General features: G+C 41.3%; 1 protein-coding gene across 7 annotated transcripts in view; it reads right to left on the bottom strand.

Moving 5' to 3' along the window:
- Positions 1-659: 659 nt before the first annotated feature.
- Positions 660-18981, bottom strand: part of LOC127006558 (transcriptional adapter 2-beta-like) — a 36852-nt gene continuing 18530 nt past the window's right edge. For 3 of the 7 annotated variants that reach the window (XM_050876553.1, XM_050876550.1, XM_050876552.1), the window contains exons 6-13: positions 15622-15714; positions 15295-15434; positions 13169-13291; positions 8612-8708; positions 6382-6437; positions 4142-4388; positions 3936-3998; positions 660-3409 (exon numbers count right to left, since the gene is read on the bottom strand). In XM_050876553.1, coding sequence (XP_050732510.1) covers positions 3269-3409; positions 3936-3998; positions 4142-4388; positions 6382-6437; positions 8612-8708; positions 13169-13291; positions 15295-15434; positions 15622-15714 — 960 coding nt within the window. In that variant the 3' untranslated portion in view covers positions 660-3268. Of the gene's footprint in view, positions 3410-3935; positions 3999-4141; positions 4389-4551; positions 4574-6381; positions 6469-8611; positions 8709-13168; positions 13292-15294; positions 15435-15621; positions 15715-18981 lie in introns of all 7 variants that reach the window. The other 4 variants (XR_007759630.1, XR_007759632.1, XR_007759631.1 and 1 more) reach the window with 3 other exon arrangements.

Raw genomic sequence — 18981 nt, 5'->3', positions numbered from 1 at the left:
TCAGCGTACAGTCTACCTGTTCTTTCGTGCATGTCACTATCCTCAGAGACAGGAGCACTGTCACCATTTACCATTCACGACTGTATTTCTATAGACAAAATTTTCACATAAGAAATCCAACGTGTTTCCTTTGTCAAAATGATGTGTCCATAGAAATCTTTTAAAAGCATTGTAGTGGGTAAATGTGTTGCACAGAAGTTGTCAACTGCAGCTTCTGGAGGATACTGATGTAGGTGCTCACTGATTGCATGTCCTTTTATAGAAACAATTTAGGAGCACTCAGGTCAAAAGGAGAAAAAATGTAATCACTTCATACCATAAGCTCACAAAACCACATCAGCTGAGGTCTCAGTAGACAGGTCAGGACATTACACAGAACAGACTAAGGATACTGCAGTAGACAGCACTCTAAAGTAGCATCAATTTGTGTTACCCCTAAGACAAATACGATTAAAATGATTATAGGCAGAACAGGATTCCATTAGACTCAAGAGCACTGCCCTCACCAAGGATTGTTGCATGAGGAGCAGTATGAAAATTCTGAGTCCTCTAGACTGAAACTCAATACCATCACTTGCATCTCCATACTAAATTATGCAAAGCATTTTCCTTCTTTAAACATACAACATTTGGAAGTTTAAGGAAATAAAATTACAACATAATTTTACATTAAATATATTTCTAATAAGAGTATTTGACAAAGGAGCTCTTCACCACACATCAGGTTACCAGTCTCCCTCAGTCTGATCACGTCACCGATCACTGTAATACTGAACCTTCCTTACAACAATGCAGGTCCCTCTTTTAGAGCAGTCACTTGTAAATGTCATTACATTGTTCCCCTGCCTGTCCCATGGCCACACAACACACCTACTTGGCATCATCTCCAGGGTTGTGTTAGCTCACCACCTCAGACTGTTAGTGCCATCGGGTGTAATGAAATAAAAAAGTAGTGAGCAAGTCATGGCTAATGAGCTGTTAGAAAATGTATATATGATTACACACACACACACACAAAAAAAAAAAAAAAATAAATAAATAAATAAATAAAATAAATAAATAAATAAATAAATAAATAAATAAATAAAAAATTCAATAATAATAATAATAATAATAATAATAATAATAAAAAAAAAAAAACAGGAAGCACCTGATAATGTAAAAGCACAGCAAGTCTGCACTACTGAGTTTGCCTCTCAGATCCTTACAGGAGACAAACTAATCTCAGCCAGGGCTCATTAGTGTGATACCAGCTTCGTCCTGATCTGCCCAACAAGTGACAGCAAGATGTGCCTCGTGTCAGCTATAACAAAGGAGCAAACAGTTTTTACCATCTTGGGTCTTGTAGCCCCGTGTGCTGCCGTGGCCATGGCAGGAAGAAACATAACCAACAACAACCTTACATCAGATGTCTAAAATGGAGGCCTTGCTATCACCATGACTAGAGTTTTGAGCAGAAACTGAACAGATGTGACCTCAATGCACTGGACTGATGGAAGTGATGGAAAGGAATCTCTGACACAATGGAAAATTTAGAATATATATTTTTTTGCGGTGACTTTATATTGGGTGAATCTTGAATCCATCATTCCCTCTCATTCATTGCCTTTATTAGTTCTACATGAAGCACATTTTAGATACAATAAAATTGACTTAATAACCTTCTGGCCAGAATATACACAAATGGTTCTAGTTCTCCTGAGACAGAAGTGTCAGCCTCTGATGGAAATGTTACAAAGAAGTTTCAATGTAAAGTTTCTGCTCACAAATAGCAATAATGAAACACCCTTAATCATACATACAATACAAAACTTTTTCTGTAAAAAAAATAATTACAATAATTACTCAACCTTCCTCCATAATGGACCAGCAGCTTGAAAATTCCTTTCACTGATAAAATTAAATAATCCATATCAAGCTTTTTCTCTACTTTCACTAAAATATATTTCAATACCTGAATACAGTTTATGCACATGAATCCTTCAGGAAACAACTCTTGAAATCATGATTGAAGATGGATCACTGCTGCCAGTCTTGACACACTAATAACTATTTTGAGCCTAAGTTTTGAGTCTTGGGGCCTTATAATGACAACAACTTTACCCATTATCAACGGTGAGTCACCTTTGTCAACATTTATTATAATTTTAGATTGATAATTCCAGGAACCTTCCAATTTCCACAGCAGTGCTGGTGCTGTGTAAACTTTGTAATGCCACATTTGTTAAATATTTATAAGAATGTAGTTCGGAAAATGCCTGACTTGCAAACATCCTGAGGACAAATGTTCATCAAATCAAGAAATTCTAAACTTTGAACCTAGACAATCCAGTCTCAAAAATGCACTTTCTTAATAGTAATTAAAGTCTTTTACCATCTTACCAAAAGTCAAGAGTTAAAGAGATATCATGAATAATACATAAAGATACTTTTGTACAAGTCTGGGCCTCCCCTGTACACCTGCCCTTACCTGCCCCACCCTGCCCCAGGAACTGTACTGCACACCACGGGAGCCACATCACTGTGCACCACACCAACACAACTCAAGATCAGGGGCAGCACAAACCCTTGGCTCGGGTGCAGGATTACACAACATTTACATTTGGACATGCTGGTATGCATGATTACATACATGTAAACACCAACAGTAACAAATTGCTTAGGGTTGCATATCCTAAAATATTAGCTAATAAATGGCTTGTGTCTGAAGAAAGACTCTATTGGGAAGTAAAATAATGGGAATAATGAGACAGCTACACAACCATCACCAGTACAAGCTCTATGCAAATATTGCAGCTAAGTTTTACTGTTACTTATGACTATCATAAGGACTTAAGGCTCTCTTGCCACACATTTGGGCAGCAAGATGATGCAGCATTGTCAGTCTGGAACACTAGGCCATGTAGACCACCCTTGATATGTCCTCTGTGAAGATGCTTCAATCCACAAATGCACACCGTAAAAGATACCATCGTGTCTTACCCTAAATACATCTTGTTAAACGATATCATAAAAAAAAATCAATACAACATCACTTTGTGAGTTGCTATCATTCACAGATCAGCAGCTGCGCCACAGACCAAGCAAGAGGGGCCAAGGCAGACTAGAGCCCTGGACCCTCTTCTATAACCCATTCCAGGTACAAACACTTTTGTATGGGACCCAAGACAGCTTTCAGCATTGGCCCTACAGGCATGAGCAGCAGCATGGCCACTGCTCACAACAGAGGGTGGGACTGTAGGGCTCAGGTCCCATAGTTCACTGATGGTCACGTAAACGAGGAAATCCATCCAGCCTGAGTCATGAAGTTGGTGATCATGCGCTGGGCCTGAGAGTCAAGCCCCTGAGGGGTGCAGGCCCCTCGTCGGGTGGATGGGCCCACACCAGACTGCTGCTTATCGCCTTCATCCTGAGGGAAATTGCAAATTGCTCACTTCACCTCCATAGGCATACAGGCACTCCCCATTAGCCTTCATGAGATATATAAGACCTAAACTCTAATCTACATGCATCTCAAGCACTCAAAATCTTCTATCCCTGAAACATTCCACAATCACTTAAAAAAAAAGTATTTTAGTGTCCAGGACACATTTCTCACTGAAAAATATCATTAGACAAGTCAAATAATGAAAACAATCAAGCAAATGTGTCATTCTCAAAGTTCTGGCTGAATTGTCACATTCTGGGTTGCAGAACTTGGCTGGGCATTATGAGGAGGTAAAACCTTGCAAATAGTCTAGTATCAAAAGCAGTATACTAATCCTATTTGTGTAAAGTAATTCTAATCAACCATCAATGAGGGCAGACACCGCAGGGTGCGTCACCACCCCTAGCGTATTTCCTAACTGACAAATATATCTAAAACATTGCCAATATACCCAATCCAAATAATTGTCATGGTTACAAGGATATTACTGATATCTGACTGAACTTACCTTCAGTAAAACTGCCTTGTAAGCTATGTACTGAGATGGTTTGATATTTGTGGAGGAACACAGCTGAAACAGTCACAAAGCATTAGCATATATGAAAAACAAGTCAAAAATGTGTCAAAGAAGAATCATCATTGTATCTCTTAAATGTAGCAAAACAAACTTGACTCTAGACATGAGTGGTGCAAGCAAACAGTGCAGCGCCACACCTTCCTCTCCCTCTGGGACAGGAGATGGTATCCTGGTAGTGAGGAGATGGGGACTGGGTCATCACTCGCCCCGGCTGCCCCCCCCGGGCCCCCCTGTGCTGTGCTGCTCCCGCCCCCCCAGTTGTTCATGTTGTCGCTCCCGTTCAGCACGCTGCCGCTCAAGCTCGCGCTGAGCCATTTTCCACCTCCAGTATCGAGAGGCGTGAATTTTTTTTCTGCTAAACATTTCGGACTTCTTGCGTCGTTTCTGCAGGGCAACACGGGCGGCTGTGAGTGTCTGACAACCCTGCTAGAGGCTACTTTCTCATCTATTGCAGATACAGAAATATTACCACAGCTACGTCATGAGACAACTATTGATGGCAAGAGCTTTCCTGCTACAGACACACAGCACGCACGTCCTACACTACCTTCACTTCCTTGTCTAGAGCTCTATAAAAGAAAATAAACAACTGTCATAACCACACATCATTCTTAAAGCTTTACACAACTAACATCTGTGGCAAGTGATATATGAGCTTCAGGTGGCAGAGATTTATACAAAGGAGTGGAAGACACTGAGGAGAGTATTAGTGCTGAAGTCAATCAAAGAGGGATACATAATCTTAATTACTTTGCAGCTTTACATAATGAATAAACAATAAATTAGGTCACCATATGCACTTCAGCTGTGTCCTGCCAGTGTGGGACAAGAGGCTCAGCTTCTTTTTTATACACAGGGCAAGCAGGTGAAACAAAGCTGGTGCTGCTATCTAGTAACATGCCAGAACCAAATAAATATATCCAGGTTAAACCAGAAAACAGGGAGTACTTAATAATACTCTATCTAGCAAATGTATTATAGTATATACAATATAAAACTGACATATGAGTGATCATCAAGAAATAGTTACTCTAAATGTCCCCTCTCTATATGAATATTTGACTATCCCTGAGGCTGGGGCTTTAAAATATCTTGTAGTATGCATGTCATTAAGATATTACTAAAAAGATGATCTTCAAATCAGGATATAGGTTGGGGATTTGGTTCCCTTAACCAGCATCTTTTTCTTCTTCTTTTTTTTTTTTTTTTTACAGGAAGGGAGGCAATTCATGGGAAGCTTGCTTTTTTTCCCCATTTTTGCTGGCGCTTTCTGTAAAGAAGCACCACAAAAAATGATGTTGTTACTATTAATATCAAGAGGACTTTTAAATGCTGAATGACAGAATACTGCTTTGTTGCAACATTTCCACGTCAGAAATCGTTATATAACATTAAATACCAGTGCTGCTGAAAATGTTAGCTACAGAGAAAGTATCATTAAGTCCCTTCCCAAATATTTTCCTGATAGGGCATTCCTTTGGTTCTGGTGCAATAGAGTCAGCACTAGCTGAGACAAGCCTCTCATCCTACCAACAAATGACAATAACAACATTCCGTACTTAATTACATGTAAGTCTGAACTAATATAAAAATTGTAAATGACTACACACTGTTTTCCTTAAAGTCACTCCTCTGTAAATAATAACTAAAAATATACAACTCAGATCTTCACTTAGCTGGATGAAATTTTTGATGATCTAATTAAGAAGCATTCCATAATCTTTCTCAACAATTCTCTGTTGAGGCAAAACTGATGTGCATGGTAACAAGCATTGAGAGAGCAGCATAAATATATATATATATATATATATATATATATATATATATATATATATATATATATATATATATATATATATATATATATATATATATATATATATATATATATATATATATATACAAAAAGAAAGCTTATGATTAGGCATGGGTTTCAAATAGCAATTACAATTACATAAATCTTGAATTTCAAAACTAAACCTAAACTTTATAAAAAGTCCAAACAGTAATGAAATTAAACTCTACTTAACTAGAAAATAAAATAATAATAATAATAATAATTCATATCATCCACTCTCTGCTAACATTTACACCAAAAATTTCTGCTTGTTACACATACTTGGTCAATAACCAACTCAAAATAAATTTATGGTTAACATGAAATAAGGATGCGAGGTACTGATAGTATACAATAGGCCATACTGTCATGTTTGGCAAATTTTAATTGGGACATTTTTCATAGATGTTTCATGATTTTTAATATCACAAAGTTATTTCAATGATGGAATAATAAGCAGAAAGTTTATTAGCCCTTTCACACTAGCAGCTAGGCTCTGAGCTCAACTACATGGACAAACATAATGGACAGAACACTTACTCTTTTGACTTTGCGGACAGGTCCATTTGAGTCGTTGGAGTCTGAGGCAGGCTGGCCTGCATGAAAGGCAAAGTTGTGAATACTCGGCTGTGGGAGTAACACAAGGGCCAACGTTAGCTTATTCCACTCATGCCAGGCAAGTGGACAGCAGCGGGATAACTTGGAGGTGCTCTACTCTGGGCTCACTGATGCTAAGGCCTCCCTCTCCATTCACACTCAGGTTAGGGTCACTCAAGCACAAGAGTGCACACTAAAGCATGGTAACACACTCAAGCAAGGAAAGGAGAGACGTATGCAATCAACTCCATCAGAACACTCCCTCCAAGAAAATTCATCCTCACTTCACAGGGGCAAAACTCGACCAATCACACAATACATCCAAAGTAGGAAAAAAGTTTGAAGCCCCATCAAAATGCTTCCACTTCTGAACAAACACTGAGTACAGTTAAGTCTTTCATCCCCAAGCCAATCATACCAGCACCCAATTGACAGTTCTCTAAGAAACAACAGATACCAGAGAGGAACCAGACACACACAAGCCTTCCCAAATGACCAGCTTTTCAAACAGAGCATTTTCTCAACTAAGCTGAATTTATTGTCTCATTGCAAAAACCTTCAAGTTAACAAAATGCATAAAAAAGCAAAACAAACTTAGTAAAATAATTATGAATAAGTACTGTTTTGAGTAATACAAGTATAACAGTAAAAAAAAAATATATGTATCATTGCTCCATTAACCAAACTATAAGATACATTGGTGCAGCTGCCAGTTATCATTTGAGTGTGTCAGTGTGTGTCTGGTATATGGAGGAAGGTTAGTATATCCTTTGGAGCAGCCCACTGTGCTACACTAAGGGAAACAACCCACAACCATGACAGAAAGTAAGACAGCTTTGGCAGAAATACACAGCAATAAAGAACAATCCTCCTGTTGGCCCTTTGACTCCTCCTTGTGAAATTATGAAAATAATAAAAAATAATGTACATTTAACCACCTGCTTCATGAATTGTGAAGCACCTAGAGGTGGTGGAAACCATGAGTGGTAAGTATTATGCCTTAAATATATTCACATTTAAAATTAACATCTAATATAATTATGCAACCATATTTCAACAAAACTGACAGAAAATTAGAGAAAATTTAAAACTACTCAAATGAGAAGTGAGTGTTAAGCCATCTGTCTGTAATTGAGATATAATGAATACCAATTTATTTCAACCTAAACATTGAACTACAGTCTATTAAACAAAATATCAATAAAAAGGCATCCACAATACACAACAAAGACACTACAAAATTGAACAAAAAACTTGTTGAAGATTGGTAAAGAAAATGCAATAAATTTAAGTGACAAGGAAAGAAGACAATATTAGATATTTTCAATCAAAGAAATACGACATGCAGATTTATTTAGCTTGGGAAGTAGGAATATCTGTAGCCTCAGTGGTATTTGAAAGAGACTGATGTTCAATCAACCTCCGGCATAATAATGCTCTTAAACTCTTTCCAGTTCTGGAGTTTGAACATTTCCAAAGACAGATCAAGACTGTGGTCCTTAATCAGAGACATTTCTCATGGCATTACTCTTCAGTAAGTTTTAATTTCCACTGTCCTCCTGGGGAGGGGAGGCATACATAACAGCATGAGCAGAGGAGTATTAAGGACATGTGCCAATACAATATCATATTGTAGTTGGACTGTAAATTCATGAGCCAAGCCTGTTATTCCCTATGTGCTCTGGCCACCCATTTTGCCAGAACTCCTTTACTAACATTTTGTGTACTTCCTGCTGCAGGGAAGTGATTACATCATCACACAAACTGTGTCCATCTAAGACCTGAGAACCAAGCCCAACCTATTTGTTGTTAGCCTAGCACAATCATCAGCACATAACCGTAGTGTTTAAAGATCGATCATACTGGAACCAAACTATTAGGATAACTCAAGTAAGCTGACAAAGTGACATACTAGAAACATTTGTCATGCAGCTGCAAGAAAAGTATTACCAGCTTGACACTATACTGCAAGAGGAAAGGATCTACTATTGGAATCAACAATAAAGTTAAAGTCTCCCATTACTGAGAGTTGACCAGCTGGCTCTTCACCAACCTGGAACACTTGGTTACCATAAACAAGGGTATATTTCCTTATGGTCTCATAAGCGTGAATGTTCCATCAACTCAATACCTCTAGTGGAACACGCTGGCCTGAGACCATGAATATACTTACTGCCTTCTTTTTGTTCTCTTTCTTTTTGTCTCTCCGTGCTCTGGCTACCTCAAACTCATGGCATTCTTCAACGTGTCTGATCCCATTTCTTCTATACCTGTGGGGTTTTACATGCATGGATTGTAAATATTGGGGATTAGTGAGTCCTTCAGCAACAGATATATCACTACCTCTCTTGTGATCACTGTTAAGAGTTCTGCCTAGTACATTCTTGACATAAAATGGTTGCTGAATATTCATAAATCTGATTTGAAAACACTTTTGGAGACTTCTATAGAACATAATAATCTTTCATTATTGAATTTCCAGTGAACTACCTGAAGCTAGGTCATCAACATAACCTTCGGAAAACTAACTATACAGTACTAGTATATATTTCAGTGTATAAGGCAACCCTTTAACCTCAAAATCATGAGCCCAAATTTGGAGGTCGTCTTATTCTTTACATAAAAACTACCTTCTATATCCCTTGGTTATGGGCTTCCTGAATGATGATGAACACTACCAAACACTCACCTCAAGCCTTTACTTGCTTTAACCATCTCAATTACAGTAAACCCTGACTATCGAGCCCCCAGGTATCTGGAACCCCCAAGTATCCGTTAAAGATTTGTCCGGAAAAAAATCCAAGAAAAATTCTTGAAAATTTATGAATATCTGGCCGGCGTAAGATTTGAAATACTAGAGCTGTGCTTCAGCCACCCCCAGGGTACACCTGTCCTGTGTACAATTATGCCATTAGTCATGTAGCACTGTGCAACACTGCCAGTGATTCATTAGCGGGAATGGGATTCCTTTGTGAAAGTGGCAGTGGCGCTGGCATGTTTTGCCAAGATAGTTTATTGGCTGGGTGCCTGAGCCAAGACCGAGCCGTGCTGAGCTGTTACCTGGGGGGGGGGGAGTGGACTTACAGCTGGACAGTGTAAACAAAGGGATTGTCATAGCTAATGAGTGTGGTCAGTGTCACCTCTGCTGCATCGTTTTACTTTCTATCAATGTTTCATTCAACTATGACTGCTGCTTCCAGTAAAGGATCACCTGTATGAGCAGCTGAGTGAGTACTGAGGGAGCTATTTTTTTTTTTTTTTTCTACAGGAGAGGAAACAGCTCAAAGCAAAAAAAAGGAAACAATAATGAAAAAAAACCCTGCTACTCACTGCTCCTATAAAAAGCGTAAAGAGGAGTGGCCGAAAGATAGTTAAATTTTGGGAGGAGAGGTGTCCGAATATCCTCCTCTTGAAAGTTCAACTCATAGGCAGAAGGAAATACAGACGAAGGAAGATTGTTCCAGAGTTTACCTGTGTGAGGGATGAAAAAGTGAAGATGCTTGTTAACTCATGTGTAGGGGATTTGGACAGAAAAGGGATGAGCTTGAGTAGAAAGTTATTTGCGGCGAGGCCACAGGAGGGGGGGAATCATGCAGCTAGAAAGTTCAGAAGAGCAGTCAGCGTGAAAATATCGACAGAAGATAGAAAGAGGCAACATGGCGGCAGAATTTAAGAGGTAGAAGACTATCAGCAAGAGGAGGAGAGCTGATGAGACAAAGAGCCTTAGACTCCACTCTGTCCAAGAGAGCTGTGTGAGTGGAGCCCCCCACACGTGAGATGCATACTCCATACAAGGGCGGACAAGGCCCCTGTATATGGATAGCAACTGTGCAGGGAAGAACTGGCGGAGACGATACAGAACGCCCAACCTCGAGGAAGCTGATTTAGTGAGAGAAATGTGAAGTTTCCAGTTAAGATTTTGAGCTAAGGATAGACCGAGGATGTTTAGTGTTGAAGAAGGTGACAGCTGAGTGTTGTTGAAGAATAGGGGATAGGTATTTGGAAGATTGTGTCGAGTTGATAGGTGGAGAAATTGGGTTTTCGAGGCATTGAAGGACACAAGGTTCCTTTTACTTTTTACCCCAATCGAAAATGATAGCAAGGTCTGAGATTAAGCGTTCTGCTGCCTCCAATCTGGAGTCTTATAATTCCTGTTGAGAGGGTCTTCAGTTGAAAGAAGTTGAATAGTGCAGAGTGGAGTTGTCAGCATATGAGTGGATAGGACAGTTTGTTATGGAAAGATCATTGATGAATAACAGGAAGAGAGTGGGTGATAGGACAGAGCCCTGTGGAACACCACTGTTGATATGTTTTGGGGAAGAACAGTAACTGTCTACCACAGCAGAGATAGAACGGCTGGAAAGGAAACTGGAGATAAAGGAACAGAGAGAAGGATAGAATCCGAAAGAGGGCAGTTTAGAAAGCAAAGAGTTGTGCCAGACTCAATCGAAAGCTTTCGATATGTCTGGCGCAACTGAGAAAGTTTCACCGAAACGGCTAAGAGAGAATGACCAAGAGTCAGTTAAGAGAGCAAGAAGGTCGTCAGTAGAACGCCCCTTGCGGAACCCATACTGGTGATCAGATAGAAGATCAGAAGTGGAAAGGTGCTTTTGAATCTTCCGGTTAAGGATTGATTCAAAAGCTTTAGATAGACAGGAAAGTAAAGCTATAGGGCGGTAGTTTGTGGGATTGGAACGGTCACCCTTTTTAGGCACAGGCTGTATGAACTTGAAGGCATATTTCCAGCAGAAAGGAAAGGTAGATGATAGGCAGAGGCGAAAGAGTTGGACCAGGCAGGGTGTAAACACGGAAGCGCAGTTTTAACCCTTTAAGTGCTATGGCCGGGCATGGATTGAACCCCGTACTGCGGGAGCCGGGGAGAAGTGAAGACAAAATTCACGCGTTAGCATCTCAAAAGTAGCGGTGTGATTTGGGAGGTAGGGAGGAAGTAATGAATGAAGAGGGGGAAAATGCAGGTGTTTTCCCAGTGGGGGAGGATTAGCAAAGATAATTATCTTCCTCTTTCTCTATTCCTTCCTTTCTTACTCTCTTCCTGTCTTCCTCTCTTTCTTTCTTCTTTCCTTTCTTACTTGCTTTCTCTTTCTCCTTTTTTTCTCTTTCATTCTTCCTCTCTCTTTCTCCTTCATTCTTGTTTCTTTTTCTCTCCTTCTCTTTTCTTCTTCTTCCTTTTTTCTTTGTCTTTTTTTCTCTTTACTTTCTTTGTTTCTTTCTTTCTCTTTCTCCTTTTTCTTTCTTTCATTCTTCTTCTTTCTTTCACCCTTTCATTCTTCTTCTTTTATCTTTCAAGCTTTTCTCTTTCATTTTTACTTTTTCTTCCTTTCTTTCTTTCCCTTTTTTCTTCTTTATTTCTCCTATATTTATTTATTTATTTCATTTTTTCTTTCTTTATCTTTCTGTGTCTTTTCTTTCTTCTTTCTTTCTTCTTTTTCTTTCTTTATTTTTTCTTCATTCTTCTTTCTCTCTCTCTCTCTCTCTCTCTCTCTCTCTCTCTCTCTCTCTCTCTCTCTCTCTCTCTCTCTCTCTCTCTCTCTCTCTCTCTCTCTCTCTCTCTCTCTCTCTCTCTCTCTCTTTCTCTCTCTCTCTCTCTCTCTCTCTCTCTCTCTCTCTCTCTCTCTCTCTCTCTCTCTCTCTCTCTCTCTCTCTCTCTGTGTGGTGGTGGTGGTGGTGGTGTTCAGAAGAGCAGTCAGCATGAAAATATCAATAGAAGATAGAGAGGCAACATGGCGGCAGAATTTGAGAGGTAGAAGACTATCAGTATGAGGAGGAGAGCTGATGAGACGAAGATCCATTGACTCCACTTTGTCAAGGAGAGCTGTGTGAGTGGAGCCCCCCCACACATGAGATGCATACTCCATACGAGGGCGGACAAGGCTCCTGTAAATGGATAGCAACTGTGCAGGGGAGAAGAACTGGCGGAGACGGTAGACGGCATCATCATCCCCCACACTGTGCATCACTTGTTTATTATTATAATAGAAGACCAAACGCTTGTACCTCCGTGGTACAGTGGTTATTGAGCCTAGCTATGAATCCACAGGCCCAGGTTTAAATCTTGACCCAGGCAGTCAATGTGCAGCTCACCCAGCTGTTCATCCTTCCTCTCGGGCTGGTCAAAGGTAAACTGTGGTAACGCAGATATCACACTGGCCCTATGTCCCAGGGTATTGGGTTCTTCCTACTACAGGCTCAAAGGCCAATCAATGCACTGAGGCCAAGCACAGCTATAGCATATACCCCAAACTTTACCTTTTACCATTAAATGCTTGTAGTTATGTCTGAATTTCATTACCAATTTGATAGTTCCATTAACATATTCTCATAGCCAGTCCATTGATTAGTAAGTAGTTCACAGCACCATGATGCATTTGAGTGCCCCAAGAGTTGAAAATGAATATGACGGACCCTTTATCACTACTGCCAACACTGTGCAGGATATTGCAGCAGCAAGCTCAAAATAGCTATAGATTTTAGGGTCATCTTATACACCAAATACACATCTATTTTCAGTGGAAATTTTGGGGGTTGCCTTACATGCCAGTCACCTTATACGCTGAAATATATGAAATTATTTGAATGATAGTAAAACATCAGTTCTAGAATTACTTCACATCCACACTGTGACTTGTCCAATGCAATAACGTTACAAGAAATTTTCTGCACAATGCACTCAAGGGTAGAGTACCTGATTGTCTGCCAGCACAACACTCACCTCAGCAGCTCTTTGATTCTGGTTCTGAGCTCCCTCTCCCGCACCAATGATGATATGAGATTGTTGTGTTCACTCGCAGTCTGGAACTGACTGGCAGCTCTTAACTTTTCTGCCACACTGTCTCTGAAAAAACAAACAGATGACAATGTTATCAATCAATCAATCAATGGGGGCATATGCCGGGGGCCGCGCCGCCTCGCCCACCCTATGACGCCAAGTCCAGGGGTCCCTCTGGGCAAGTCTCCATGCAAGCCCCCTTCCCATCCTGAGTACCTCCTGGCAGGATCTATCGACTTACTCAAGTCACAAACTCTGTGGGTGTCCCCTTTGCCTCCTCCACTAGGATCATCTCTTACAGAGACAACCCGATGAGCAGAATCAGCTTCTGGGTAACAAACCACGTGCTTGTATAGCCGGAGTTGGCACTGACGGACTATGCAGGTAATATACGTTGAATCAGTCTCATGGAGTAGTGCTGGTTTGACACAAAGTCATTCCAGCAATATCCCATGATTCTGCATAGACACTGATTGCCAAATACATCACTCCACCTCTCAAAGTCCCCATCTAGTGTCCATGTCTCACAGCCATAGAATAAGGGACTTGAAGATCTGGATCTCTGTCCTTCGGCACAGGTATCAACAACAGCATATACTCGTGCTGAGTGAGTCCATAACACCGTGGGCCAAGCCAATCTGCCGTAAGACTTCCTGGCAAGGCTCACCATTGTTATAAACAACTACACTACCAAGGTATGTGAAATTTTTTGAGATCTCAATGTCCTCACCTCACGGATGGACAGAGTGTACTGTTTCATCTAGCAAGCCTCCAAACACCTGTACCTTGGTCTTGGCGCAGGAGACCCGAAGTCCCAAGGGCTTAGCCTCCTCGTGAGCCAACACCAAAATCTCCAACAACTTCGCCAGGATTACTGCATCATCAGCAAAAACAAGGTCGATGACCCTGGTATTGTCAACAGATGCTCCACAATGACTGGTCCACAACTCTGCCAAGTACCCAGTCCATACAAGCATTGAAGTGATGGGGCAAGGACACAGCCCTGCCTAACTCCTGCATTCATGGGAAAGAAGCTGGACAAGTCCCCCACCCCCACACACACTTCACAGTACTCTCAGTCCCAGAATACAGGCCAGTCTGCAAATCAATAGTTCTTGCAGGAATCCCTTGGAGTCACAGGAGACCCTAAAGTGCCTCACGATGCACTGAGTCAAACACCTTGAGATTGACATAGGCAGCAAGCATCCCCTGTCAAAACTCACGTCAGCGCTCCACCAGTACACGAAGTGCTAGGATATGGTCAGTTGTTGACTTACCAGATGTGAACCCACTGTTCAGGTCTCTGCAGCTTCAACAGCTGGCTGTGAATTCGCATCAGCAATAAGTGGGCAAGCACTTTACAGTTTAACTATCCCTAGGCAATACAACATTAATCAGTCAATTAATCAATGGGGGGCATACGCCAAGGGGGCGCATTGCCTCACCCACCCTATGATGCCAAGTCCAGGGGTCCCTCTGAGCAAGTCTCCATGCAAGCCCCCTGCTCATCCTATGTACCATCTGGCAGAATCTATGGACCTGCTCAAATTATGAACTCTGTGGGCATCCCCTTGGCCTCCTCTACTCAGGACTGTCTCTCACAGAAGCAAACCAATGAGCAGGGTCAGCTTCTGGGTAGTGTGCCACATGCCCATGTAGCCAGAGTTGGCGTTAACAGACTATGCAGGTAATATACGTCTAATCAGTCTCACAGAGTAGTCACCAATTTGACACAGTCATTCCAGCGATATCACATGATTCTGCGTAGACACTTACCAAAGGCATCAATCCGCCTCTCCAAGTCACTATTTAGTATCCATGTCTCACAGCCATTGAGTAAGACAGGGAGCACAAGTGACTTGAAAATCTGGATCATTGTCCTTCTACACAGATATCAACAATGCCATATACTCATGTTGAGTGAGTTCATAACACCATGGGCCAAGCCATTCCACCATAAGATTTCCTGGCAAGACCAGCCATGAAATCTAAACAACATCAATAACACTACATAATGGAAACAGAACTATATAAAGATCCCACCTACACTACACTGTCACCTAACCTACCTGTCATCTTTGCTCTTCTTTTTGGGAGGGACTTGAGCTTTCTCCTTCTCTTTCTTGAAGAAATGGGGCACTATCTGAAAGTCCCTCACCACCCTTTTTCTCCGAGATCGCTCACGAAGCCTCCGCATGTACATATCCACCTGACAAGGGAAGAAAGGGATCATAAGGGTGACATAAGTCATGTCATAAGAAGTTTCAAAATATCATGGAACAATCCAATGCTAAATATGAACAGGTAGGCATCAGAAAAGAGTGAGGATGTGGAATGGGAGACCACACCTTAACTGATGAACATATGAACAAACAAATGACAACACACACACACACCTGTGCTAGCTTAAGAGCCATGTCCACCTCCTCATCATCCACTGGGTGTATGAAGAGAGGTGCTATTGTGGCCTCTGCGTCATTGTCCCACTCCTGTCACATAGAAAAAAAGAAAAAAATAAGTCATACCATAGAAGAACAGGTAACTCTCAATTTACGCGAGTATTGATTCCCTGAAGAGGTCGCGTAAGTCAAAAACAATGTAAATCAAACAAGAGGTAGGTTTCTGTCGAAAAATAAATATTCACTTCATTTAGTGGAGAGAGAGAGAATATCCATATCACCGAGATATCCACTCAGGCACTCAGTCTCAGCCTCACTTGTGTAAGGAAGAAACGAGGGACACCATTAGCGACTGGCTAGTATTGGTACCGGTACCGAGCAGTCTGGTACCGGTACCATACCGTATAGCTGGTACCGGTACCTGCCTACCCCTATTGTTGAGTAGCGTGGCAGCGTGGGTACTGTATTGTTGTTCAAGTGGCGTGCAGGAAGAACTGAGCTCAGCTGTGTGGCCGCGGCGCCGTGTGAGTCCAGTTTCGTGACGTATGGTGGCCACTCCATAAAATATCGCGTATAAGTGGAAAAAACATGTAAATTAAACATTTATTTGGATTTTGGACCCCGCGTTATTTTAAAAACGCATAAACCAAACTCGCGTAAATTGAGAGTTACCTGTAGTAGCAGTGGTGATAGCAGAAATAGCAGTAGCAGTAGTAGTAGTAGTACGTACATGCAATCCTCGGGTTATGATGGTCTCGACCTCCAACGTTTTGTGGTTACGACGCGGTCCCCATAAATTATTAACCCTTTCATTGTTAAGCACTTGCAACGAGACTATACCCCCAGGCGCGCTCGGGCACCCCAGCGAGGGAAGGGGATCTCTTTTAACCGCTGTATCTCAAAAACTATTCATCACAGCTACAAAACAAAAACACCATTGGAAAGAAAAGGCCAAGATCTATAAGATTCAGTTATGTAAGCCTCTCCTGCGAACGTACAGGCATGTTCCGGGGGTGTTTTTTGCTGTGAGTGCGACTAGTGCTCACAGCGAGCTTTTAGCACCACCAGCTAAAAGACAAAAACACCATTGTAAAGATCTATAAGATTCGGTAATGTAAGCCTCTCCTACGAACGTACAGGCACGTTCAGGGGGTGTTGCCTGTGCGGACGTAAATTTATGCGTGTGCGACGATCAGCCGTAAGGCAACTACAGAGTAGATCTCTTGATGATGGGGTGCTGGCAGGGCAGTATTGCCAACTGCAAAATTTACAACTATTTGGTCAAAATATCAGTCATGTGATAGCTGAAGCTATACAAAAATGTCGCTATATTGATCAACAACATCCACCAGTTGCTCGTCCGTAGATTTTCCGCACTAGGCTGATATGATTTTCCACCAAATCTCTTGGAAAACCCACTGAATTGGCAATGCTGTGGGGTGAGAAATAATGTTGGAATACTCTCATACGTGGGAAATTTGAGTGCGACTGGAGCTCGCAGCGAGCGTTTAGCACCACCGGCAAGTTACGCTAGTGCTCGCTGCGAGCGTTTAGCAACAAAACGGTTAAATAATTCTTGTTTCAACTTTCGACGTTTGCGTTGTAAATACGAACTTTGAACGGCCAAGTTGAGTGCGGTGGAAGAATACGTTGTCACCAAGCATTGCACTGAGACTGGTGCATTGTTTACATTCCACAAGTATGCCGTTTGGGTTCCTTGGATACTGTGTTGTGTTGTTTCTGTTGCTTTTATTTTGCAACTTTGTGCCCTTAACCCTCTAGCGCATGATGATGCGTTTTGCGACATCAAGGGTAAAAGGTCCTGGCGCACAATGATGCGAAACGCATCATAAAAGTTTAAACAATTGATTAAAAATTAGGTTTTGGGTGAAAGTGCGTCAAATTTGAAAGCGTCATTTGTTGGGATAAGTTTCTTAATGGTAACATATGCCAACCTTTCTAAGGAGCGTAGATGAGGAGCGCAGAGCGATTTTTAGTTGTTACCCTACTCTGACAGGAAAGGTGTGTTCACTGCCCGCCATTCCTTTAAACCGAGAGCGCGTGGGCTCTAGGCAACCTGCACCAGAGATATTCGAGCGTTTTGTGAATTATACGAGTGTAGTGGTGTGTTATACGTAAAGTGAGGGGGGAAGATATGGTACTTAGTTACGGCCAGCGAAAGTTGCGTATATTGCGCGGGGAACTTCACTGGCGACGTTACCACACGATACCTACAAGGGTTGGTGTAGTTTTAAAGCTGGCATCTTCTTCCATATGAAATTAGCTATATAATGCTATAAAATTTATTTACAAATAATAAAAAACATCGCATAATAGTAAAAGAAAATGAGATGGAACATCAACTCTAGATTATTTATAAGAAAAATAGTTTTCTTGGTGTAACTTGGGAACTAATAGGTGTATGAGGATTTTGAGGATACCATAAGAATCCTCACTAAATTCCGCTTCGAAACATATTTGGCTAAAAAAAGTTGGCCCACAAAATTTCAAGCTAGCGAGTGGGGAAGAGTTGGTACTTAGGATTTATTATCTACAATACTCTATACGGAGACTTGAAACGAGTTTGCATTGTTTATTTTCCTCTATTTTTATTTGCGCATGTTCTAGTACAAGTCTTTATGAAGCCATTGAGACCAAATTTATTGGGGTACGATATATCTGTGAGGGTAAAATACGTCTGGGAATGTAGAGTATCGCGGCGGCAAAAAAAAGCCGGTCGGGCCTGAGAAATGCATGGTGAGTGGAACAGAAACTTATTGGAAACTTACGGTGTGCGAGAGGGTTAATCATGCCTCTGAAGCATAAATGTGTGAGGTGACTCTTCTGATGGCAATGCTTGTGAGAAAAGGAAAGCCATCACTATGGAAGTGAAATTAGACATTGTGAAATGCTCTGAAAAGGGCGAAACACCTACGAACATTGGCCGCGCACTCGGCCTAAGTTGTTTAACTGTGGCCACAATTATTAAAGACGAAGATCGCATTCTTGAACATGTGAAAGGATCGGCTCCCATGTACTCCACTGTGATTATGAAGCTACCAGACCAGCTGACACGCTCTTCTTCTTCTTGTTACAACAATTTGACCTCGCGTGAAAATGACGGTGATTTGACTTATGTCGGATATCAGGTTACGACAAGTTGTTAAGAACGTATCTCCGTCGTAGCCCAAGGACCCCATGTAGTAGTAGTAGTAGTAGCATAGGCACTGCTAAAAGTATTGCAACACTCATAAGAACATAGGAGTTGGCTTATACAAGGCAGCTCCTGTAAACCTATCCCCAACTTACCTCACTATTCATGAAAATAACCTATATGTAAGTCAAAAAGGTCTTTTC

This window comes from Eriocheir sinensis, chromosome 33 (assembly GCF_024679095.1).
Source record: "Eriocheir sinensis breed Jianghai 21 chromosome 33, ASM2467909v1, whole genome shotgun sequence".
NCBI classification, from domain to species: domain Eukaryota; kingdom Metazoa; phylum Arthropoda; class Malacostraca; order Decapoda; family Varunidae; genus Eriocheir; species Eriocheir sinensis.
Note: the sequence above shows the minus strand (reverse complement) of the source record. Positions and strands in the feature narration are given on the sequence as shown.